This window comes from Molossus molossus, unplaced genomic scaffold, assembly GCF_014108415.1.
Source record: "Molossus molossus isolate mMolMol1 unplaced genomic scaffold, mMolMol1.p scaffold_m16_p_20, whole genome shotgun sequence".
In the NCBI taxonomy this organism is placed as follows: domain Eukaryota; kingdom Metazoa; phylum Chordata; class Mammalia; order Chiroptera; family Molossidae; genus Molossus; species Molossus molossus.
This window is the reverse complement of record NW_023425356.1, coordinates 27007938-27032307: the sequence shown is the minus strand read 5'-3', so window position 1 is coordinate 27032307 and position 24370 is coordinate 27007938. Positions and strand designations below refer to the sequence as shown.

At 48.5% G+C, this 24370-nt stretch overlaps 2 protein-coding genes across 3 annotated transcripts; one reads left to right on the top strand and one right to left on the bottom strand.

The window, feature by feature from the left end:
* Positions 1–8501: 8501 nt before the first annotated feature.
* On the bottom strand, positions 8502–18630 carry POLR3GL (RNA polymerase III subunit GL). The gene is made up of 8 exons (XM_036272773.1): positions 18570–18630; positions 11939–12100; positions 11474–11603; positions 10592–10660; positions 10245–10301; positions 9973–10046; positions 9512–9622; positions 8502–8965 (listed from the first exon to the last, which is right to left on the bottom strand). The coding sequence occupies exons 2-8, from the start codon at positions 12056–12058 to the stop codon at positions 8879–8881; spliced, it is 648 nt and encodes a 215-aa protein (XP_036128666.1). The 5' UTR covers positions 12059–12100; positions 18570–18630; the 3' UTR covers positions 8502–8878.
* Positions 18631–19656: 1026 nt separating this feature from the next.
* ANKRD34A (ankyrin repeat domain 34A) lies at positions 19657–23795 on the top strand. Of its 2 annotated transcripts, none has more exons than XM_036272861.1 (2): positions 19657–19694; positions 21364–23795. In XM_036272861.1, the coding sequence occupies exon 2, from the start codon at positions 21480–21482 to the stop codon at positions 22965–22967; it is 1488 nt and encodes a 495-aa protein (XP_036128754.1). In that variant the 5' UTR covers positions 19657–19694; positions 21364–21479; the 3' UTR covers positions 22968–23795. The 2 variants fall into 2 exon arrangements, with proteins under 2 accessions (XP_036128754.1, XP_036128755.1); XM_036272862.1 differs by lacking the exon at positions 19657–19694 and adding an exon at positions 20692–20817.
* Positions 23796–24370: the final 575 nt, after the last annotated feature.

Sequence of the window (24370 nt, the reverse complement as noted above, 5' to 3'; positions counted from 1 at the left end):
CTTTCTCCAAACGCGCCCATCTTTGTTTCACTGACCCTTACCACCCCCGCTTGAGAAAAATGAGCTAAAAGAGTTACTTGGACCAACTGAGATGAGAGAATTTTTTTCCTAATTTTCCTCCTATTTTATTTTATTTAAAAATGTTTTATTTTTTTCTTTATTGATTTTTTTAGAGAGAGAGGAAGGGAGACAAAGAGAGAGAGAGAAACATCAGTGAGAAAGAACACCGATTTGGCCGCCTCCTGCATGCCCCGCACTGGGGATCAGGCCCACAACCTAGGCATGTGCCCTGACCAGGAATTGAACCTGTGATTTCCCTTTTTTTTTTTTTTATCCTCACCCGAGGACATTTTTCCATTTTTTGTTCAGGTAGAGTGGGAGGGAGAAAGAGGAACAGAGAGAGAAACATCGATGTGAAAGGAACACATCGAGTGGCTGCCACCTGCACAACCGACCGGGGCCGGGGACAAATTGCAACCGAGGTACGCGCCCTTAGCGGGAACCGAACCCGGGTCTCTCTGGACCGCAGGCCAATGCTCTAACCACTGAGCAAAACCGGCCAGGGCTGAACCGGTGATTTCTTGATGCATGGGTTGACGCTCAACCACTGAGCCACACTGGCCAGGCCAATTTTCCTCCTATTTTAATACTATTAATGCTGTCCGGCATGCAACAAAGAATGTTAGAGACAAGACTAGGCTATTTTCTCCCTTTGTCCATTGTACACCAAGAGAAATGAAATCACAGGATGAGGAAGATTCAGGGAGGCAGGGGTCGCGGTTTGGGGAAGTCCGGACCACAGATAAGAATACTGGAGGAGAGGAGGTTTGAGAATGGAGAACAGTCCCAGACTCAGAGGTCATGGGGACACAGCCCCTCTCTGCGTTGGTCAGGACTAGGTCTGAGAAATCCCTGGATTCTACCCTCCCAAAGCCTTGGGTTCCCAAAGTGATTGCACTTAGCCTCTCAGTTAGGGTTGGATCATTGTCTTCCCAATGAGTCCCATAGGGCTATAGGGAAAACCTCCATTCCCTCCAGGGTACAAAATAGCAAATTAAGTCCTGTTAGGGATAAGGCAAAAGCCTTTCCCCAACAGTGATACGAGGAAGCTAGAACTTCTTATTTCCAGTTTTCTGGTCCCAAATAATCTCGGGGAAAAAAGCGAGCCTCTCTTTGGCTGGGTGGCTCAGGTGGTTAGTGCATTGTCCTAATACACCAAGGTTGCAGACTCCATCTCTGGTCAGGCACATACAAGAATCAACCAATGGAGCCCTGGCCGGTTTGGCTCAGCGGTTAGAGCGTCGGCCTGCGGTCCAGAGAGACCCGGGTTCGGTTCCCGCTAAGGGCATGTACCTCGGTTGCAGTTTGTCCCCGGCCCTGGTTGGTCGTGCGGGTGGCAGCCACTCGATGTGTCCCTTTCACATCGATGTTTCCCTCTCTCTCCCTTCCTCTCTCTCCCTCCCACTCTATCTGTACAAAAAATGGAAAAATGTCCTCGGGTGAGGATAAAAAAAAAAAAAAAACAAGAATCAACCAATGGAGATATGGCGGCCATCTGCCTGCCCTGTGGGGGGAGGGCTCACCAAAGGAGCAATGGCCTCCACTAGCATGTCTGTCTGGGAGAAAGCTGCCTCTCCAGCCCTCATCCCGATGCCAAGCAACTCAGTTCTTCCTGAAATGTCTCTGGCGCCTTTCATGTTGTCTCCCCTACACTGGAGCCCGGAGGGAGGGAGTCAGAATCAGAACCACCTTGTCCTGACACTTACTGCTTAAGGACTGTTCTCCGGCCACCTTGTTTGGACCCGATTTGTCTGTCTCACTCGAACTTCTAGCAACAGCCAGGGGAGGAAGAGTCCGGGAGGTCCGAACCACATCACCAGTGATGTGAAAGAGAAAACAGAGGCACAGGGAATTCGCTCACTCCAGGTCCCAGCCCCGGAGCGGCAGAGCTGGGAGCCGAAGCCAGGCTTTCCAGCTGGGAGCAGTGCTCAGGACGCCTGCACCGAGGAGCAGCTCCGTGCACCTCCCGCCCTCGCCCTCGCTGCCTCGGTCTCTGGGAAGGGGGCGAGTTCCTGGGCTGGGCGAGCAGTTTTGGATGACTGATCTTTGGGCAAAGGCGATATAAACAAGGGAAGGAGAGGAGCCACCAGTAAAAACAAAGTCAGCGGCCTTGCCATTTACAGGAAGCCGGGGTGTGGGAGCATCCAGGTTGTGCTGGACATGGAGCATGAGTAGCTGTGTCCAAGGACAAACCTGTTGATCAGAACGGGTCATTTCCGTCAGCAGTTAAATGTTACTTTAACGGGTTTTGTGTAGCATATCTTATTCGGGCTGTTTCTTGTGTGCATTGCACTCCTCAGTCACGTCGTTCAGTCTGCGTCTTTGCCAGTGTCTGCTACGCAGTCGCATGTTCAGTGACATGCTGTGAACACACAAATGTGCATGTTAGTTCCCATGCTGTTCAGTGTGACCCTATGACTCAGTGAGCAGCCGTGCGTAGGCTTCCCCAGATACTGCGCTAGACGGCTTTCATACACCAACAATAGGACTCTGGTGTACTTTTATTCATTAAAAAATTTTTTTTCTTTATTAATTTTACAGAGAAAGGAAGGGAGAGGGAGAGAGAAAGAGACATCGATGAGAGAGAACATCGACTGGCCTCCTGCATGCCCCCCACTGGGGATCAGGCCCACAACCTGGGCATGTGCCCTGACTGGGAATCCAACCGGCGACCTCTTGGTGCATGGTTCCATGCTCAACCACTGAGCCACACCGGCCGAGCTCCTCCTCTTTTCTTAAAAAAAAAAAATTGGTAACAACAATTCATGTTGAACATTTTTCCATATCAGTGTCTAAAGAACATATTTTATACAGCTACACAATATTTTATTACATGATGTATTATACTTAACTAGTTTTTCAGGATATTTAGGTTGTTTTAATTTTAAGTATCAATTTTACTAGGTTGAAATAAAAATGTATTCAGTTAATTTATATTAATAAATACTTAACAGCAAAAAAAAAAAAAAATGAATCAACCAATGCCTTGGCCGGTTTGGCCAGTTTGGCTCAGCGGTTAGAGCGTCGGCCTGAGGTCCAGAGAGACCCGGGTTCGGTTCCCGCTAAGGGCATATACCTCGGTTGCAGTTTGTCCTGGCCCTGGTTGGTTCATGCAGGTGGCAGCCACTTGATGTGTCCCTTTCACGTCAATGTTTCTCTCTCTCTTTCTCTCCCTCCCACTCTATGTGAACAAAAAATGAAAAAATGTCCTCGGGTGAGGATAAAAAAAAGAATCAACTAATGAGTGTTGCAATAAGTGCAACAACAAATCGATGTTTTTTTCTCTCTCTCTCCTTTCCTCTCTCTCTAAAAATCAATTAATAAAAAATTTTTTTAAGTGAGTCTCGTTCAGCTGGTGTGGCTCAGTGGCTGAGTGTCGACCCATGCACCAAGAGTTTGCCAGGTTGTGGGCCCGATCCCCAGAGGGGGGCATGCATGAGGCGGCCAGTCAATGACCTCTCTCATAGATGTTTCTCTCTCTCTCTCTTTCTCGAATCAATAAAGGGGGGGAAAAAGTGAGTCTCACTTTGGCAAAAGTTAATGGAGGAGAGGTTATCATTGGTCTGGCCAGATTAGGTGACTGAGAGATGGCGTTCCTCTCTGTCTCATTTGTCTTCTCTGTCCTCTGTCCACACATGACAAAGAAGGGGAGACAGAGGACTTGCCTCACTGGCTCCCTCCTCAGTCAGAAATTTCTTGGTGGCCTGCTTGATTTGAGTCCTTGCTTGTGACCTTGAATTCTGCAGTAGTATTCTTCCTTGCTAGTTAATGGAATTGCTGATCCTCCAGCTATTCGAGCTGAGGAAGGTTCTTGGAAAGGACCGTCTGGATGCCTGAGTTATCTTTAGCTTGCTCAAGCCGAAAATAAGATGGGAAAATCCAGCAGATGGAATGGGTTCAGCAAAAGCTGGGCACATCCTGACCTTTGTACTCAGAACCATTTGGACTCTTGTAGGTGGAGTAACATCAGCTAGAAGGATTCCTAGTGGACATTTAATCCAAATTCTGTTTAATACATGAGGAATTTGAGGCTTGGAGACTTGACAACTTTCCCAAGGACACAAAACTATGGAGTGGTGAAGCTAGGACCATAAACCAGTGCTTTGCCCAGTTAAGATGACAGCCCTTTCTCTCCCTTGGCTTAGTTCTTTTTTTTTTTTTTTTTTTTTTTAAGTAAATGCAAACATAGAGCAGTTTTTATTATTCATTTATTTTTAAATCCTCACCCAAGGACATTTTTCCATTCTTTTGTTCAGATAGAATAGGAGGAAGAGGAAGAGAAAGAGAGAAACATCGATATAGCCGGGGACAAACTGCAACCGAGGTACACGCCCTTAGCAGGAACCGAACCCAGGGTCTCTCTGGACCACAGGCCGACGCTCTAACCAGTGACCCAAAGTGGCCAGGGCTCCCTTGGCTTAGTTCTTATCCAGCCTATGCTTCAAGCCACCCTGCCTTCCTTTCAAAGTTCAAACAGCAGCAAAAATGAGTGGAGGAGTCCTGGCCAGTTTGGCTCAGCGGTTGGAGCGTTGGCCTGCGGTCCAGAGAGAACTGGGTTTGATTCCCCCTAAGGGCACGTACCTCAGTTGCAGTTTGTCCCCGGCCCTGGTTGGTTGTGCGGGTGGCAGCCACTCGATGTGTCCCTTTCACGTCAATGTTTTTTTTTCTCTCTCTCTCTCTTCCTCTCTCTCCCTCCTACTCTATCTGAACAAAAAAATGGGAAAATATCCTCGGGTGAGGATAAAAAAAAAAAAATGAATGGAGGAAAATAATTGTCTTTTCCTCACTAAACGAAAGGTGTTTGACACCTACCTTTCTGACATTAGACTCTTTAATTTTCTTTGGTCTCCACTCCTAATCTTCTAAACTTCATGTTGAGCCCGGCTGGTATGGCTCAGGGGTTGAACATCGAACTATGTATCAGGAGGTCCCCGGTTTGATTCCTCTCCTTAGAGGTAGTCCGGCAGGCTAATTCCCAATAAACCTGCACTTCTGGAGACCCTGCACCGCCTCGTTCGCCTCGTTCTTACATTGACCAGAATCAAACCCATGACTCATTGGTCCATGGGCCGACGCTCTAACCCCTGTGCCAAACTGGCCAGGGCCTATTTTATTTTATTTTTAAAATATATTTTTATTGATTTCAGAGAGAGGAAGAGAGAGATAGAAACATCGATGATGAGGGAAACATCAACTGCACGCCCCACACTGGGGATCAAACCACAACCCCGAGCACGTGCTCTGAGGACATTTTCCCACTTTTGTTCAGATACAGTGGGAAGGAGAGAGAAGAACAGAGAGAAACATCGAGTGGCTGCCTCCTGCATGACCCCAGCCAGGACACCTTTCGTTTGGTGAGGAAAGACAATTATTTTCCTCCATTCATTTTTTTTTTTTTTTTATCCTCACCCGAGGACATTTTTCCATTTTTTTGTTCAGATAGAGTGGGAGGAAGAGAGAGAAAAACATTGACTCTCTAAGGGGAGAGTAGCAACCCTCTTGTACAGACTAGGGATTTTTAAACTTAGGGCTGGGGGGGTGGTCATTCAGCCAAGGAAACGTGGTCATCTTTGATTGGTCGGGCCTGGGGTCTCCTGAAACTTGTTTTTCTTGTCGAGCGACCAAGCCACCGTGTGCAGTTTTGGGTGGGTTAGGGTAGTTCCATCATTCATTCTGCCTGACTGGGGTGATGGGTTTGGTTTCCTGGAATGAGAGGCTTTGGGCAAGGTTAAATGGTAAGAAGCTTGGGGCAGCAATATGAAAGTAAAAGATTTAAGAGGCTTGGGGCAGTAATATGGAAGTTAAGAGCTAACAGTCAAGGGCACATACTTTGGTTGCTATTTGTCCTAGGCCCTGGCTGGGGTCGTGCAGGAGGCAGCCACTCGATGTTTCTCTCTGTTCTTCTCTCTCCTTCCCACTGTATCTGAACAAAAGTGGGAAAATGTCCTCAGGTGAAGATTAAAAATAAACAAACAAACAAATAAATAGAATAAACTTCATGTTGCATCCAGGTCTCCCATCCAGTTATCCTTCAAACCACTTGAGACCCTGCAGTTAAATTTGCAGACCCCACTCTCAAGCTCCCTTCCCGAAGTGGGAGGGGAAGAGGAGGCTAGTAACATACAGTAGGAAAAGATGGGATTCTTGCCAGAGAACCTACCCTGCCTGAGGCCATTGCAGCCCAGGCTGTGGTCATGGGAGCAACGTGTTCGACATAAGCAAGTGCAAGATACATGGCTGAACAAGCACCACGTGGGTCCTCCCTCCATGTTTGTAAGAAGGGCCTCAACCTTTGGTCCTCCAGAGAAATGGCAGCCCTGACTGTTTACGGGGCCTTCAGCTTCAACTTCAGCCTGCCTGATAGAGCCCATGGAAAGTGGGGGAGAGGTCAATGGAAACAGTTTAGCTCATGCCTGGAACTGCTCCGGAATTTGGGGAAGCTGCTGGGTCTCATGTCTCTCTGGCTTTGTTCAGCAAGGTCACCTGCCAGCAGCGGCAGGAAGCCAGACAGAAGAGTCCAAGAATAGTCTGGTCTTTCTGATACTGTCTTTGAGGCAATACAGCTGATCCCATGTGGCCACTCTGACCTTTGTCCTCCTTTCCCTCATTTCATGGGCAAAGGATGTGCGTGTATAGAGGTGGGAGGTCAGGGATGTGTTCCAGTCCTCCTCTACTGTCTCTTGCCTAGAATCTTCTTTGTTCCTGTTCTTCTAAGTTCCCAGGCTGGTTTTAGGTGGGACTTAGGGGGCTGACTGTGACCCCAACAAAGGCACAGCTGTAGCTGACCAGGTTAGGACTGATAGGCGCATGTATGTAGGAGAGAAAGGCAAAGGGAGATTTTCCAGTGTCTTTTAGAGTTTTTTTTTTCTTGTTGATTTCTCCCTAACCACATCACAGGCTGTAGTGTGACTAGGAAACCCCAGTGGCTGGTCTTCTCCCTACCCCACTCCACTCACAACACCTCAGAGAGCTTAAAAAGGAAACACACTAATCTCAAATGGCTCAATAACTCGGAATGTTCTGTTTCTATTCCAGTTTCCTTCTCTGTTCTCTTGGCTGCCTCTGCTGTAACACCTACTGCCGCACCTATGCCAGGCTTCCACGGGGCTTTCCCTCAGTGGAGTCACAGCCACTATTCATTCCTTACAGAGGGCTCAGAAATATCTAACATATTGTCAGTCTCTGTCACTTGATGCTGTAGGGAATTCCGTGTGCCAGACTGAATAATATTGGGGGAATTTCTTTTTTTATTTATCGACAAGAGAGAGAGAGAGAGAGAGAGAGAGAGAGAGAGAGAGAGGGAGAGAGAGGTAGGTAGGTTTGTTGTTCCACTTATTTATGCATTCATTGGTTGATTCTTATATGTGCCCTGAATAGGGATGGAACCCGCAACCTTGGCATATCAGGACGATGCTCTACCCAACTGAGCAATCGAGCCAGGGCAGAGAATTTCTTAAAGGTTCTCCTGCATCCCATCTTTCGGGCTTTCATATGTTCAGTAGGGTTGCTGTCTGTGCCTGGCTCCTTATTCAGTCCTTATCCTGCACACGCAGCTGGCTTGTGACTGCTGCATGTCGAGTGGCTGGAACCAATCAGCTCATCTAGGGCTTCCTCAGAAGCCAATCAGAGCCTAGGGAAGTGACCTCACCCAAGGGAGAGCTATGTGGGCGAGAAAGAGTCTCTCTAAGCTGTGTGTCCCTAAGTCACTCCCCTCCTCCCCACCCTTCTTGGTTCCTGTAAAGCAACACCACCGCCGATCCCTTCCACCCAAAGAAGGAAATGAGAAAGACTAACTAAATTCCACAGAGGAAGTACCAAAAGAGAAACTGCCAGTGAGCCACACAGTGGCTTCTAGAAGTGGAGAACAGAACATTCAGGGGGTTCCACCTGCACAGACACATTTTTCAAAGTGGGGTCTCCAGGGCCTGGAAGAGGGTGAGCATGCTGGAGAATCAGCACCTCCTCTCTATTCCCTCCCCACGCCTGGCTTTCTTGACTCTCCTCACAAAAATAGCCGCAATCATTCTCTGTAAACAAGGACAAGCTCAAGGTCAGGTGTGGGAAAGGGAGAGCCAGTGTCCCTGTGCACACATATGAACAGGCACAATCCTGTCCCTGTAGCCTGAGGACCAGAGGCTCGAAAGTCAGCTGATCTTCAGGGCCTGAGCTGTTTCTACCACTCACTCTGTGCACCCCGCAGATGAGTTTCCTGAACATTCCCGAGCAAGGCTAGATTGGGAGCATGTGTCTCATCTTTGGCGCGGGAGGGGAGCGGCAAGGGACAGGAAGGCTGTAACCCCCAGGGTGTCACACTGGGCTCTGACAGTAAGGAAAATGGCTCCGCGAGGCACCCCTTTCATTCTTCCAGCCCCCTCCCACCAGGCCTCACCCTGAACAGAGAGACAGATAAAAACATTTTATTTAAAAATGTAAAACTGGCCTTGGTCCTCCTAACTACCCCCACCCCCAATTATCTCCACAAAGAATTATAAAAAATGGGTGAGGGCAGGTGTACAGCTGTCTCAGATCTAACTATTCCAGTTCTTCTTTGAGCCTCTTTTCTGAAACCCTTTCATACAATTAAGACATTGATCTTCTGCCCAGACATCAGAAGTGACACAAGGGTAGAGGGAAGGGAAGAGCAGAAAAGAGAGCTGTCTGTCACCATTCTCCATTTCTATCTTTAGGGACCAAACAGGTTATCTGGACACTGAGCAAACGCTTTGCTTGTCCACAAAACCATATAATAGGGACAGTTACTCTCTGTAACCTAAATCAGAAAGATATGAAGGTCCAGGGTGTTGTTTAGGGTCCTTATTCAGTATATAGCCTCATCCATATTGTCATCACTGTCACCCCCAAAGTCCTCTCCATTGTCGAAATATGACATGATGTAATCAGTTTCCTGTAACAGAAAATAAAGAAAAGTCAGGCATGCTTTTGACATTCTCCTTCCTACCTGTGTACCAGGTCCCTTCCCTCCCAGTCACACCATTCCAGGCCTGGAAAGCCCTTCCAGTTGTAGTTCGCTCTTTTTTTTTTAATCCTCACCTGAGGACATTTTTCCATTTTTTGTACAGATAGAGTGGGAGGGAGAGAGAGAGAGAGAAACATCGACGTGAAAGGGACACATCGAGTGGCTGCCACCCGCACGACCAACCAGGGCCGGGGACAAACTGCAACTGAAGTACGTGCCCTTAGCGGGAACCGAACCCGGGTCTCTCCGTACCGCAGGCCGACGCTCTAACCGCTGAGCCAAACCGGCCAGGGCTAGTTCGCTCTTTAGAAGAGCCTACGGACAGATACAACGGAGGGCGACACCGTTTCGGGGCACTGTCTCCCTCGGATCTCCAGCCCTCTGAAGAGACCATCCCTGGTGAACAGAGTTGAGATCCTCAGAGCTAATGAAACCAAGAGAGAGGAACTGCGGGGGGCAGGAGGTCTCCTTCACCTCCTCGTGTTCTTCCTCATCATACTCCTCTTCTTCTTCCTCTTCCTTCTCTTCTTCTTCCTTCTCCTCGTCTTCCTCTGAAGTTACTTCTTCCTCCTTCTTCTCCAGGGTCTTTTATGTTTTTAAAAGATGTTTTATTGAATTTTAGAGAGAGAGGAAGGGAGAGGGACAGAGAAACATCTATTTGAGAGCAGAACATTGATTGCTACCTCCTGCACAACCCCCCAACCTCCAACTGGGGTTTGAACTCTCAACCCAAGAATGTGCCCTGACCAGGAATAGAACCAGCAACCTTTTGGTGCACAGGATGACACCCAACCAATTGAGCTACACCAGCCAGGGCCTTCTCTAGGGTCTTAGGAGAAGATGAATAGGAAGAAGGGAAAAATGAGGCACACATGGGCCAAAGAGGAGGGCCTGGATCTGGGGCCCAGGTGGTCTCTATGCACATTTCCTCCTACCTCTAGTTTCTGTATGGTTTCCTCCTTATCTTCTATGGTCTTAGGGGGCCTCTTGGGGAGTAGAATGGTGGTCCCTGGTGAAAAAAAGATCAAAAAGTGAACTTCCTGCAGACCATGTCACTCTGCTGCCCTCAAGTGGCCACCAAGGCATCTAGCAACAATACTGTACTGGGCGCTTTGGGTAGGAACTGGGAGGGCAGGCAAGCACGGCCTTGGCCCTCCAATGGAAGAAGAAAAACTCTCTTTTCCCTTCTTTTCCCAAATACACTCACGCTCCTTCTGTAGCTTCCGCACTCGGATCCTTAGCTCCCGGGGTAGACGTCGCCAATCTGGGAATAGCGGGAATGATGACTGATTTTAAAGGAGAATACGGGTCAGGATGAAGGTGAGGAAAGAAGGGGTTTGGAACAAAATGGTGGCTTGAATGCCTCCAGGGCAGTGAGAGCTATTTAACAGGTTTTTAGCTAGAGCCTGAGAGTGTTTACTAACACATCTAAGGGTCCAGTTTGTAAATACTGAATGAGGTGGAGGGGAGAAAGAAGGAGGTGAATGGGGTGGCTTGAGGCATCTCAAAAATTTGAAAGAAGGGTAGTAGTCAATGAAAGGACCCATCACCTACCAGGGTTCCAATCGATGGCATTGTCAATCGGCCCTGACATCTGGTATTTGTCTGAGTAACGTTCCACATCTGAGGGGTCAGAGACCAAGGGTCAGAGTTTTATCCTTTTAGAGGCCTAGACCAGGGTTGTTCCTGAGGGCTCAGCCCTCTCAATACTTAGGAATTGTCTGTTCCTCCAGCCCAAACCCAGAGCCCAGGGGTCAGCTTCATGAGGACCTTCAGCAATCTTGTAACCAGTCCCTTTGCCACCTAGATTACAACTTTTTTCTTATCTCCCTTAACCCAAAGACATGTCTATATCAAGAGGTAGTGTGATGCAGTAAAAAGTGTACTAGAGAACAAGAACCAGGGTTTCCATGTTCCCTTTACTCCTTAGACAAGTCTTCCCTCTCCTGGGCTTCAGGTTTCCGTAGGGAAGCACCAGCTATCAATACCCTGAAATGCTGGGCTTCCGCAGCAGTCAGTAAATCTCCACTGTTGCAAGCCTCCCAAGGCCCCCCCTTCTCCAGTCCCGCCTGGTCTCCCTGACTTCTCCGTGGTCCACTGGCCAAAAAGGTAATACTTAGTTAGCAGGGTACCTCAGAGACCTAGCACCGCCCCCCTTCTGACTGGTTGGTGCCTGTAATATCCAGATTGTTAAAAATTGTAACACATCTCCCCATTTATAAGTGTGAAATGGGCATCTTAATACCCTTCTACTGTCCTAAGACTATTGTGAAACACAAAATAAACCATGGATACTGTCATGCATTTCAAATTCAGGGGTAAGTGCTGTGATCTCCCCAGTCAGACAGTGAGTTTCCTCTGCCTCTTCCGGCACCTCTGGCCCCAGCAGTGCTGAGTATAGGGCATTGCTTATGGCAGGCACCTATTCCAACTGACCTCTCTTGGGGACAGCTGGCCGGATGAAGTAGGGGAGCTGCCTCATGGCCCCTCGTAGCTCCTGCTTCAGTGCCAGGACATATTCTCCTTCCTCTCCTGAGGGCAGAGGCACAGGGCGGAACTCCAATGGCTAAGGAGACAGGGGCAGTGGTCAGTCCAGGGAGAAAATGCTGGAGTACCAATACAGGAGGGTGTCATCCGCCAATTCAATCCAATTTGCTCCTACTGAGCAAAGGGTTAAAGGATAATGAGGGGAGCAACACAGTATTTTGAAAGCTGGGGAGCTAGGTTGTGAGAAGTAAGGGTAGACACTTCCTTGCCAGGAAAACACCCCATGTGAGCTAGGTGCATAGAGATAGGCAGGAGCAAGATAGGATGGTTTCATGATGGCCCAGAAGATATCCAGGATCATTACAGTCAGCCAGGGGCACTTGGGAGGCTTGGGAAGGGAGGGCAGACACTCACAGGGAAGAGTGGAGAAGGCTGCAGTGTGGGTGGGGGCAGAGCATCCCCCTTCCCAATGCCCACGGCCTCCATGTTGAAGGTCAACTGGCCCCGACCCCGGCCCCGGCCCCGGCTGGCCATGGTGGAGGGGACCTGGGTATTCAGAGATCCAGTGAGAAAAACCTGATAAAGAGAAAAACAAAGAGAAAAAGTACAGTAGAATGGATAGGAAGCTAGGGAGGTATAAGACACTCAGTCTTTTTCCCTGGGACCTGAAAAGCCAGTGTAACTCAATACATTTTGGTTGAGAAGGCATAGTGCCAGGCAGGACATTTATGGAAATATAAACAGGGATGAGACATGGTCTCAACAGAATAGATAACTGCAATATAGTGTAACGGTAGCACAAAGGGGAAAGTGATTAGATCACCATCTGCATATCTACATATGACCTTTTAATTCTCTCTCTCTCCCTGGTTTTCCAAACCCAACCAAGCCCCAATTCAATGCATTTCAATAAAACATTTATTAATTATATACATGCAAAAAGCAGTGTGACAGGCACTACGGGGGATGGGGGCACAGGGATAAATCATCACACTCACTGTCAGCAGTGGTGGGGTGGGGGTGGGCAGAAGAAAGGCGAACCATTACAATCAAATTGATCTCTTTTTTTTCTTTTGTTTTTGTTTTTTTTATCCTCACCCAAGGATATTCTTGCAATCATCTTCAGATAGAGTGGGAGGAGAGAGGGAGGAAGAGAGAGAGAGAAACACCAATGTGAGAGAGAGACACATTGAGTGGCTGCCACTCACATGACCCCTGGGGACGGGAACAAACTGCAACCGAGGTATGTGCCCTTAGGGGGAACCGAACCCGGGACTCTCTGGTTCACAGCCAACACTCTAACCCAGTGATTCTCAACCTTCCTAATGCCATGACCCTTTAATACAGTTCCTCTTGTTGTGGTGACCCCCAACCATAAAATTATTTTTGTTACTAATTCATAACTGTAATTTTGCTACTGTTATGTCTTATTCGACACCTATGAAAGGGTCATTCGACTCCCAAAGGGGTAGAGACCCACAGGTTGAGAACCGCTGCTCTAACCGCTGAGCCAAACTGGCCAGGGCCAAATTGACCTTTTTTTTTTTTTATCCTCACCCAAGGACATTTTTTAATTTTTTGTTCAGATAGAGTGGGAGGGAGAGAGAGGAAGAGAGAGAGAGAGAGAGAAACATCGACGTGAAAGGGACACATCGAGTGGCTGCCACCCGCACGACCAACCAGGGCCAGGGACAAACTGCAACTGAGGTACGTGCCCTTAACGGGAACCGAACCTGGGTCCCTCTGGACCGCAGGCAGACACTCTAATCACTGAGCCAAACCAGCCAGGGAAAAATTGATCTTTTAAAACACCACTTGGGCCCGGCCAATGTGGCTCAGTGGTTGAGCATCAACCCATCCACAAGAGGTGGACGGTTTGATTCCTGGTCAGGGCACATGCCCAGGTTGTGGGCCAAATCCCCAGTGTGGGGGCATGCAGGAGGTGGCTAGTCAATCTTCTCTCTCATTGTTGCTATCTCTCTCCCCCTCTCCCTTCCTCTCTCTCTAAAATTAAAGAAAAAATATATATAAAAAAATAAAACACCACTTGGGCCCTGGCTAGTGTGGCTCAGTGGCTGAGCGTCAACCCATGCACCAAGAGGTCACCAATTCGATTCCCAGTCAGGGCACATTCCCAGGTTGTGGGCCAAATCCCCAGTGCTGGGCATGCAGGAGGTGGCTAGTCAATGCTCTCTCTCATTGATGTTTCTTTTTTTTTTTTTTTTTATCTTCACCTGAGGACATTTTTCCAATTTTTGTACAGATAGAGTGGGAGGGGGAGAGAGAGAGAGAGAGAAACATCGACGTGAAAGGGACACATCGAGTGGCTGCCAGGGCCAGGGACAAACTGCAACCGAAGTACGTGCCCTTAGCGGGAACCGAACCCAGGTCTCTCCGGACCGCAGGCCAACGCTCTAACTGCTGAGCCAAACCGGCCAGGGCTCTCATTGATGTTTCTCTCTCTCTCTCCCTCCCTCTTCCTTCCTCTCTCTCTCTAAAAGTCAATAAAGAAAAAATAATAATAAAACACCACTTGGAAGTACAGAACTTAGAACTGGAAGGACCCACAGAGTTATCTAGTCCAAACCCCCTCCCGGTATAGTACTCCACTCTGAAAGGTGTAGTTATTCTGCTCTGGTGGCATTTTCCTCAAGAGAGGCTTGTCCATTCTCCCCCATGGCAACCCATTCCACTGTGATCAACTCTGATGAATCGAAAGCTCCTCCTGCTCCTGAACTGAACTCCGTCTTTGTCATCATAAGGCTTGAGGGGACAGTCAGATGCAGCTAGGATGGGGAATAAAGTCACCAAAAGAAAATGAAACTTGAAAAAAAATGATACCCCAGTAGCAAGGAACACATCTAGCACCCAGATCTTGGTCTCTAATACCATTTTCGGATAAAAGGAACCAAGGCTTCTAGGAGAAATGGCTGATTCTAGGACTGAGGCAGGAAACATACAAGATGAGCCTGAAGTATCTTCTAGTACCAGAAAGTCAGGGAGTGCTAAAGCAACAGGAACAAAAACACACAAGAACGGGGCTATGTCAAAGGAGTATAAGAGTCCTACGAAAGAGCACCAATGGCCAAAGCTGGAACAATTTGAACAATAAAATAAAGTAGCATTGGATCATGCCCAAAAGTATAAAATAAATATCCATGAGTCCATACTACTATAAATAAATGATTCAATAAATTAATACAAATCTCTCATACTGAATTCCAAATACATTATGTAGACCCTCCTAAAGACAGAGGGCAAACCTCCCCTCTCCTTAAGTGTGGGCTGTGTATAGGGAATTTTGTATAATATGTACAATTTTTTAAAGGGGGAGATAGTGCCCTGGCTGGATTGCTCAGTGGTTAGAGCATCGGCCCATGGACCAAAGAGCCGCGGGTTGGATTTCAGTCAAGGGCATGTACCTCGGTTGCAGATCATCCCCGGCCCTGGTCAGGGTCGTGTGGGAGGCAGCCAATCGATGGGTCTCTCTCACACTGATGTTTCTCTATCTCCCTTTCTCTCTCTCCCCTCCCACTCTGTCTGAAGATAAATGGAAAAAATTTCCTTGGGTAAGGATAAATAAATATATATATATATATTTTTTTTTTACACTGGAGAAACTGGACGAACACTACTTCACTCAGATGACCAAGGTCAATTTCAATAATATTAAATCATGTCATTAACATGTACCCTTAATACTGCAGTGATGAAAATGGCACTTTACCACTTTACCTCTGTGATCCCTCTCACTCAAATCCATAACCCCAGTCTTATCACGAGAAAACTCAGACAAATTCCAGCAGAGGAGCATCCTATCTTATACCTGACCAGTACCCTTTACCACCACCAGTCACCAAAAACAAGGAAGGTCACCCTTCCACTGTAAAAAGGGGAGAGCTGTCCTAGTGGTAGCATTGTTAAAAATAAAGAACACTACCCCTTCTGTTTTCTGATTATACAAGTAATATGCATTTATTCTAGAAAACTTGGAAACACATAAAGGTATAAAGAAAAATACCTATTATTTCATGATGACCATCATATAGTAATAACCATTATTAATATTTTAATATTAATGTTCTTTTAATTTCATGTCCATATGTATACATACATATACATGTACACACACACACACACACACACACACAAAATAGGGCCATGACAACTAAATGTAATGTAGTATAGTGGATGGAATCCTGGAACAGAAAAAGAGCAGTAGGTAAAACCAAGGAAATATAAATCAAATATGATTTTAAATAATTATAATATATCAGTATGGTTTCCTAATTCTAACTATGTGCCATACTAATATATGACGCTAATAATAGGGGAAACTGTGTGCCTGGGCATATAGGAACTTTCTGTACTATTTCTTCAGTTTTTCTGTAAATCTAAAATTATTTTTGTTTTGTTTTTTTAATCCTCACCCAAGGATATTTTTCCATTGATTTTCAGATAGAGTAGGAAGGAAGGAGAGATAGAGAGAGAGAAAAACATCAATGTGAGAGAGACACTTCGACTGGCTGCCTCCTGCAGGACCCCGACCAGAGCCGGGGCCAAGCATCCAAAGGCAACCAAGGTACATGCCCTTGACAGGAGTCAAACCCACAACTCTTTGGTCCATAGCCAATGCTCTAACCGCTGAGCCAAACTGGCCAGGGCTAACATTGTTTTTAAAAATAAAATCTAGGCCCTGGCCAGTTTGGCTCAGCAGTTAGAGTGTCGGCCTGCGGTCCGGAGAGACCCGGGTTCGGTTCCCGCTAGGGGTACGGACCTCAGTTGCAGTCTGTCCCTGGCCCTGGTTGGGTTGTGTGGGTGGCAGCCACTCGATGTGTCCCTTTCACATCGATGTTTCTCTCTTCTCTCTCTCTCTCTGAACAAAATATCAAAAAATGTCCTCGGGTGAGGATAAAAAAAAAACACAAAAAAATAAATAAAATAAAATCTAGGGTGGGATGGGGAGGAGAGTCTCGGGGGGGGGGGAGGAGAAACATCTATAACAAAAAATAAATTAATAAAAATTGGAAAAAAATAAAATAAAATCTATTTAAAAAACAAAAAAACAACTTGAGTAGCAATTTAAAATTCACAGTTTCTCAGACCTTCCTTGTTTGTGATGACCTTGACAGTTTTGAAGAGGATGATCAGGTACATGATAGGATGCTCCTCTGCAAGAATTTGTCTGATGTTCTTCTCTTGATTAAACTGGTGTTATGGGTTTGGGGGAGGAGAATCACAGAAGTAAAGTACCATTTCATCACATCATATTAAGGGTACATGCCCTGGCCTGTGTGGCTCAGTGGTTGGAGCAACAGCCTGTGCACAGAAGGGTCGTGGGTTGGATTCCTGGTCAAGGGCACATACCTATGTTGCAGGTTTGCTTCACAGCCCCAGTCAGGGCACATGCAGGAGGCATACAATTGATTTGTCTCTCTCACATTGATGTTTCTCCCTCCCATCCCTCCCTTCCACTCTCTAAAAAAAAAGGGGGGGGGTACATACTAATCTCTTAAATTAGAGATTCATAATATAATTGTTCCCACAGTCCAGGGAAAGGAGAAAACTAGGAGGTCTGGGGTGGTGAGGGGATGTATGAATAACAAGGTATCAAGTTTGTTAGAATGCTTAGAAAGCATGCATTCATTCCTACAACAAATACTGAGTATCTACTACATGCCAGACACACTAGGGCAGCTGTCCCTCTTTTACAATGGAAGTGTGGAATGCATTTTGTTCAGTTATATATTTGTTTAGAATATTTGTTGGACATTAAATGAAGAATATAAAAAAATGGAATGACCCGCAAAGTGAAACAGGGAGTTCTTTTACTAAAGACAATTAAATAAAAGCTGGATAACAATTTACTAAATATGGTTTACCAGAGGAAGGATGCATGTCTAGAGTAGAGGATCCATTATGATCCCCATTGTCTAGTACTGTCTGACATATAGTAGATGTTCAACAAATATTTGTTAAATGAATGAATGAATACATGATTTCTAAGAGTTCTTCCAAACTTGAGACCCTGTGATTCATAAAGCCTCTCCTTACCATCCTAGTCTTCCCAGCTTTCCCCCTTCTCTGAACTGTGTGAACAATTATAATATGAACCACTAATTTTTGTTGTTGTTAATCTTCACCCAAGGATATTTTTCCACTGATTTTTTTTTTTTTTTTTTTTTTTTTTTAGATAGAGTGGCAGGGACAGAGAGAGAGAGAGAGAAACATTGATTGGTTGCCTCTCTACCCCGACCAGGAATGTGATCAAATCTGTAACCCAGGTACCTGCCCTTGATCAGGAATCAAACCCATGACCCTTGGATCCACCTCCCACGCTCTAACCGCTAAGTCAAACCGGTCAGGACTGAACCACTAATTTTAAGAGACCTTAATTATATATTGTATTATATTTTATTTTGTCTTTTATTGGGTGTTCTCTAATTACATTAGGAGTTTAAATTCTGCATCCCCAATCAATTCCATTCAATTAACTTTTATTGGGCATTGTATATTAAGTATTAGAACTTGCCCTACAATACCTTATATTCTGAGAAGACTAGAAACACTAAAGAGAGAGGGTGCACTAAGTACTCTAATAGACGCATGCATAAAATGCTATCATCAGACTGGGGAACAATTAATTCTGGAAAAAAAAAAAAAAAGGTGGTCCAAGAAAGCTACAGGTAGGAAATACTGGTAACCTTTCTCCTGAGTCTTGATAGCAGAAGTCTGTCCGGTTCTTAGACAGGGAAATAATGTTATAGATTCGAGGAAAGCTGATGCCATTACAAAGAGTCAGAAGTGCGAGGGTGAGTCTTTCTCACTTTCTGCTTTAATATCTCTCGCCTATGCGCAAAAGAAAACTACGGTTTTCTGGTGTTCATCAATATAGCAATGGGAACGCAGAAGAGAAAGGGTAGGGAGCCAGAAGGCGGCTGGTCCAACAAACTGCAGGAAAGCTTGGTCTGTCTATCTCGCAGCTCGCCCTAGTTCGGGAAATATGGGACGGAACCAGGTCAAAGCCACCAGGTCGGAGCCTTACCTGCTTCCCCTCCCCCACGCGAAGCCCAAGCCGCAGCCAACTTGAGATCTGCCCGTCTTCCTCAAACTGGTGGCGTTCTGGGCCCGCCTCCCGGAGCTCCTCATTGGTGAACTCTCCCCGCCAATCTAGGAGAAGCCGAGGAGGGAGGTCCGCCCACTTGACGACCAGGAGGAGGGAGGGAGTCGGCCGGAACCCGGGAGTGGAGAGAGATGGGGTTGCAGAATCTACCAGGGGTCCGTTATTTCCGATCTCACCTCAGATGTAGGAGCCACCGGCTAGCGACAGTTCACAGAGGGAACCTGACATTCAGATCTCACCAACGGATCGTATTGAGGGAGCTCCCACAGAGAAATGAACCTGCCATTAGAGATCAGTCTTTTTGCGCCTGGCTTCACGGCTTGGCCTCTGCTCCATTACTCCAACCTTCCCTTCAGTTCTACACTGCTTCCCTCTAGCACCACCAGTGAATACTTCCTTTCCAAACAAAATGTTTTTTCTGTAGGTTGCTGCCATGTCTGAAAGAAGATGGGAAGAGGGTTTGGGAAAGGAAGGGTTGGGAATCAGAGAACGAAAGTTGGGGAGGCAGGGGAGGGGCCCAGTGTTTCCGGCATTTCCCACTGCCTTCCTAGCCCTTGGTAAAGGGGGCGCAGTGGGTAGAGGAGTTCTCTCTCTCTCTCTCTCTCTCTCTCTCACACACACACACACACACACACACACACGGCCCAGAAACAGAGGGAAATAGTTCAGAGTAGTGATAAAATGTAGGAGTAAGTCAAGAATATTCCAGATGTCAGAGAAAATGGCCCTGGGAGTAAAGCCTCTGGACTTGGAAGGCTGTAGGGGTAGTGACAAGTGCCGGGCCTTTGGAACAGGACAGAAACAGAGCCGTGAGGCTTTGGAGAACTTGCTTACTAAGTCTGTTTCTTCATCTATAACAAGAAGACAGCTCCTTCCTTATAGTGCTATTGTAAGGATTGGAGATAATGTATGTCAAGTACTTGGCACATAGTTGGTGTCCAGTAAATGGTAGCTAGTAAAAATGAATAGCTTCCCTGCAAATATTCTCCCCCTCCCTTGTTTTTAGTATCTTGTGTTTGGTGACCTCCAGCCTCTGAATTATCTCAGGTGAGTTTTCCAAATCCTTGGAATTTTTTGTTCATCCCCTTCTTCCCCTGATGCCTTCCAGCTGGACTCAAACTCATTCCTAAAATATGCAGATGGAGCTATGGTAACCATGGAGACAGGGCAGGTGGCAAGGAAAGGCAGAGACAGTAAGAAAAACTGATTGCGACAGATAGGGGAGACTCAAGGAGCGATTTAGACAGAGACCTTCAAGCAAGATGAAAAAAACAGCCTAAGCAAGACAGAGTAAAGATGCAATGAGAGATGTGTTACAAGGTTCGCTCTTCTCCCTGCCCCTACCCCAATAATATGTGGAGAGGCATCTGGGAGTGTCCCTTGCTTTAAAAAAAAAAAATGACCCTCCTCATACTTAAGAGGTCTGTACAAAGGAGCTGAGGTCTAAGTTTATCTGTGCTGGGTGTTCCGTTTGGGGGGAGGTGGAGTGAGGATGTACCACTATGTCTGACTCCAGTTCGCCTTGACATTTAAACTATGAGAAGCCAGCCAGATCTCTTGCCCCCCTCTGCATCGTATGGACTCCGGCTGTAGATCTCGTCGCCTCTCTCCACCGCTTTGCACAGTGTACCCTGTGCGGTGTGTGGTAGGTAGGTCAGATTTGGCGCACAAGCGCGCAGAAACACACCAAGCGAGAATGGGGATCTGCTGAAGCTCAAGAAAGAATTGAGTTGGTCTCAGTCTGGGTGGCGGAGTAATCTTCTAAGGATCCTTTAGGTTTGTTGCGACCGAGGGGAGGTCGACTACACAAGGAAAATGAGGATGGGAACCTGTCGGTTTAGAGGGTTTATGTGTGCACGGGTGGGAGAACTGTTAGGTGCCCGACGCCCCCACCCGCATAGACTGGGCTATAAATAGAAAGGCAGAGCTCCGCCTTTCGCACCCCCCCCCACCCCACCCCAGCTTCTCTCCTCCCCAGCCGGCGCTGTGCCCGGGGCGCACGGGGAGGAGGGACTAGGATCCGGTGCCCGGGCGCAGATACTGACACCAAGGGAATCCGGGTGCCCCCCCCCAAAGCCATGTGGGCCTCCGGGAACCTGGCTCCACCACCCCGGCTGCCCGGTGGTCCTGGCCTCAGTCCTGGCCGGGCGGAGATTCTGCAGACATTCAGGTATCTATTTGGGCGCAAAGCCTGGGAGGGGAAAGAGCAAGGAGTGATGGGGAACATGGCAGGGGCAAAAGAAACCCCCAATTCTCCCCCACCCGTTTTAGGTCCCAAATGCAAGCTGCTTCCCTCCCCCCACTCAATTTATGGGGCTGTGGCAACCTAAAAGAGGTTAGGAATGGGAATATGTGTGTGAATGTATGGGTGCATGTGCGTGGGTGGGTGGCATTCAGCATCCTAGAAAGGGGGATTCCAAGTGCAGATAAGAAAGGGGGGATGCTGGAAAGGTCTGATAAGCCGTGGGGTGATGGTGGGGGTGTGGATATCTCTGAGCGTGCACGTACGCATTTGCACGCGCGCTGTTCTTTTAATGCGGGTTCACCCTTCCCACCTCCTCAAGCATGCTCTGGGGGGAAGTGGCGGCTCAAGGCATGAGTTAGAGGAAGGGTTGTATGCCGTGCAGTAGAGGTCTCCGCCCCACGCCGGGTCCTACCACCAGTGCCTCAGTTTCCCTGCCTGAATCCGTCAATAAGATCTTTCTCTTTCTTGCAGGGATTGGCTTCGCCACTGAGCCCTCAGGCCTCTTCCAGCCACCACCCCTACATCCCTAGCCTTTCTCGGCAGGTCCCAGTCCCAGCTCCATCAGTGCTCTCACCCCAGCCGCAGCTATGCTGCACACAGAGGGCCATGCTCTTCTTCGGGCCGTGGGTCAGGGTAAACTACGATTGGCCCGTTTGCTTCTGGAGGGCGGTGCCTACGTGAATGAGGGTGACGCCCAGGGCGAGACTGCGTTAATGGCAGCTTGTCGGGCCCGCTACGACGACCCCCAGAACAAGGCACGCATGGTACGCTACCTCCTGGAGCACGGCGCAGACCCCAACATCGCAGACCGCCTAGGGCGCACCGCGCTCATGCATGCTTGTGCTGGGGGTGGTGGCGCCGCAGTGGCTTCGCTGCTTCTTGCCCACGGCGCAGACCCCTCAGTCCGAGATCACACGGGCGCCTCGGCGCTTGTCCACGCCCTGGACCGCGGGGACCGCGAGACCCTTGCCACGCTGCTGGACGCCTGTAAGGCCAAGGGCACGGAGGTCATCATCATCACCACCGACACCTCGCCCTCAGGCACCAAAAAGACCCGGCAGTATCTCAATTCTCCACCATCCCCGGGGGTAGAGGACCCCACTCCCGCTCCTCCTAGCCCGGGGGTCTGCACGTCGCCTTCGGAAATCCAACTGCAGACTGCAGGAGGAGGACGGGGTTTGATATCCCCTCGCACCCAGGAAGAAGAGGAGAAGCGGGACGTATTTGAATTTCCTCTTCCTAAGCCCCCAGATGACCCTTCCCCTTCTGAGCCCCTTCCCAAACCACCGCGTCACCCTCCAAAACCACTCAAAAGGCTCAATTCCGAGCCCTGGGGCCTAGTGGCACCTCCGCAACCGGTCCCGCCCGCGGAAGGGAGGCTGGGGACAGAGCGCCTGACTGCGGACTTCAACGGTCTGACCCTGACCGGCCGGCCCCGTCTTTCCAGACGTCACAGCACAGAGGGCCCGGAGGACCCGCCCCCGTGGGTGGAGAAAGTGACGGGTTGGGGTGCCCTCTCTCGCCGAAACACCGCGCCGGAAGCTCAGGAGTCTGGTCCCCCTTCAGGGCTGAGGCAGAAACTGAGCCGCATGGAGCCGGTGGAGCTCGACATGCCGGGAAATCTTTGCCCTGACTCGCCGGAGTGCAGCCGCCCGTCCCTGGAGCGCCGCCGGTACAGCGCCTCCCCGCTGACTCTCCCTCTGGCAGGTTCGGCTCCCTCCCCGCGCCAGTCCCAGGAAAGTCTGCCTGGGGCGGTGTCTCCACTGAGCGGGCGGAGGCGGAGTCCGGGGCTGCTGGAGCGGAGGGGCTCGGGAACGTTGCTCTTGGACCACATCTCGCAAACGCGGCCGGGTTTCCTGCCCCCGCTCAACGTCAGCCCCCACCCTCCCATCCCCGACATTCGCCCCCAAGCCGGAGGTCGGGCGCCTTCGCTGCCCGTGCCTCCCCAGGCGGGGGCGCCAGGCTCTCCCAGGACCAAGCGCAAATTGGTGAGGCGCCACTCCATGCAGACTGAGCAGATCCGCCTGCTAGGGGGCTTCCAGAGTCTAGGCGGACCAGGGGAGCCAGGGCGCTGAGAGGAGTGAAAGAAGCCAGGAGGGTGGGGATCAGGACCTTGATGGGACAGGTGGGAGAACCAGCTCACGCACACACACACACCACGGACATCGGGATCTTTTGCATGTGCTCCTGGGCACGGTGCACGCACATTGGGCAAACGTGTCCACAAGCACAGTTAACTCTATTCGCAGGGAAGGGTAAGTGCTCTTTTTACTGGGTATATAGACACATGCATTCATGCTCTGGTCACTTCACATGCATATGAGAATTACTTGTGTACTCACAGGCACGGCACACGCACAGGCCACTTGTGCTAGGGCCCCACATGGGTCCCAAATTCACTTGCATTTTTTCAGAAGCAGTAGGGAACTCCTACTTATGGGTAGTCTCCAATCTCTTTGCCCTCCTACAGAAGCAATCCCTTGCTTTCCATGTATGCCCTGAAATACAGCCCGCTCATGGTTTTGCACACTCTACCATCTTCGTGAATATTTCACCCTGTTCTGCAGGTCTTGCTTCTCTCTCCAGGCCTGGCTCCTCGTCCACACCCTGCTTCCAGTCCTAACCACTCTTCACTCTCCTTGGGGGTTTCCTGCAGCAATCCCCAGCCTCAGTTCTGCTGCTGCCTTTCCTGCTCTCAGCTTTACTTCTCAACTTCCTGCTTTTTATTCCCACCCTGTGCCCCCAACCAATACAATAAGTTGTCTCATTTTCCCAGGGGTAGGTTATGGGCTCTAACTGCTCTTTTGTCTGTCTGAGCTTATGAACACCCCTGCAGTAGAAGTGGGGAGTAACCCTAAAGCACTCCTCTCTCCACTTGACATATCAAATAAATGTGTTCAGAAGTCTCTGTTTTGTCTCTTCTGCCTAGGGGGTGTGAGGTATGGGGAATGAGGAATGGGGAGAGAGGGGTGATGCTAACCATAGCTATAATGATCTAGGGGATACATAGAGGTCCCACCACCTTTCCAGGAGTGCACTGACCAACTGTGGTTGTACAAGAAAAGGCAAGTGTCCTGTGTCCTCAAGGTTTTAAGGCATTTAGACATGTCTATCCTCAAATTTCCCCAGTTTCCCCAATGTCCATCCTCACATTTTTAAAAACTCCTACAAAGAGTTCCTCCTTCCACCATCACCAGATATATTCCAGGAGATTAATTAACTTTCCCTTTTTCAAGCTTCCTCTTTCTTGACCAATCACAGGTTTTCCTCCGGGTTCTAACTTTCACTCACCAGGTGCATTCCATTCATTTCTTCTTCTGGCTTCTATTTCCCCAGAGAGAGAGAGAGAGAGAGAGAGAGAGAGAGAGAGAGAGAGGAATTTGTATAAACTTACCTAGGTAAAAATGGCATGATGGTTAACTGACAAAGGGTGTGTAGTGTGTGTGTGTGTGTGTGTGTGTGTGTGTGTAAGACTACT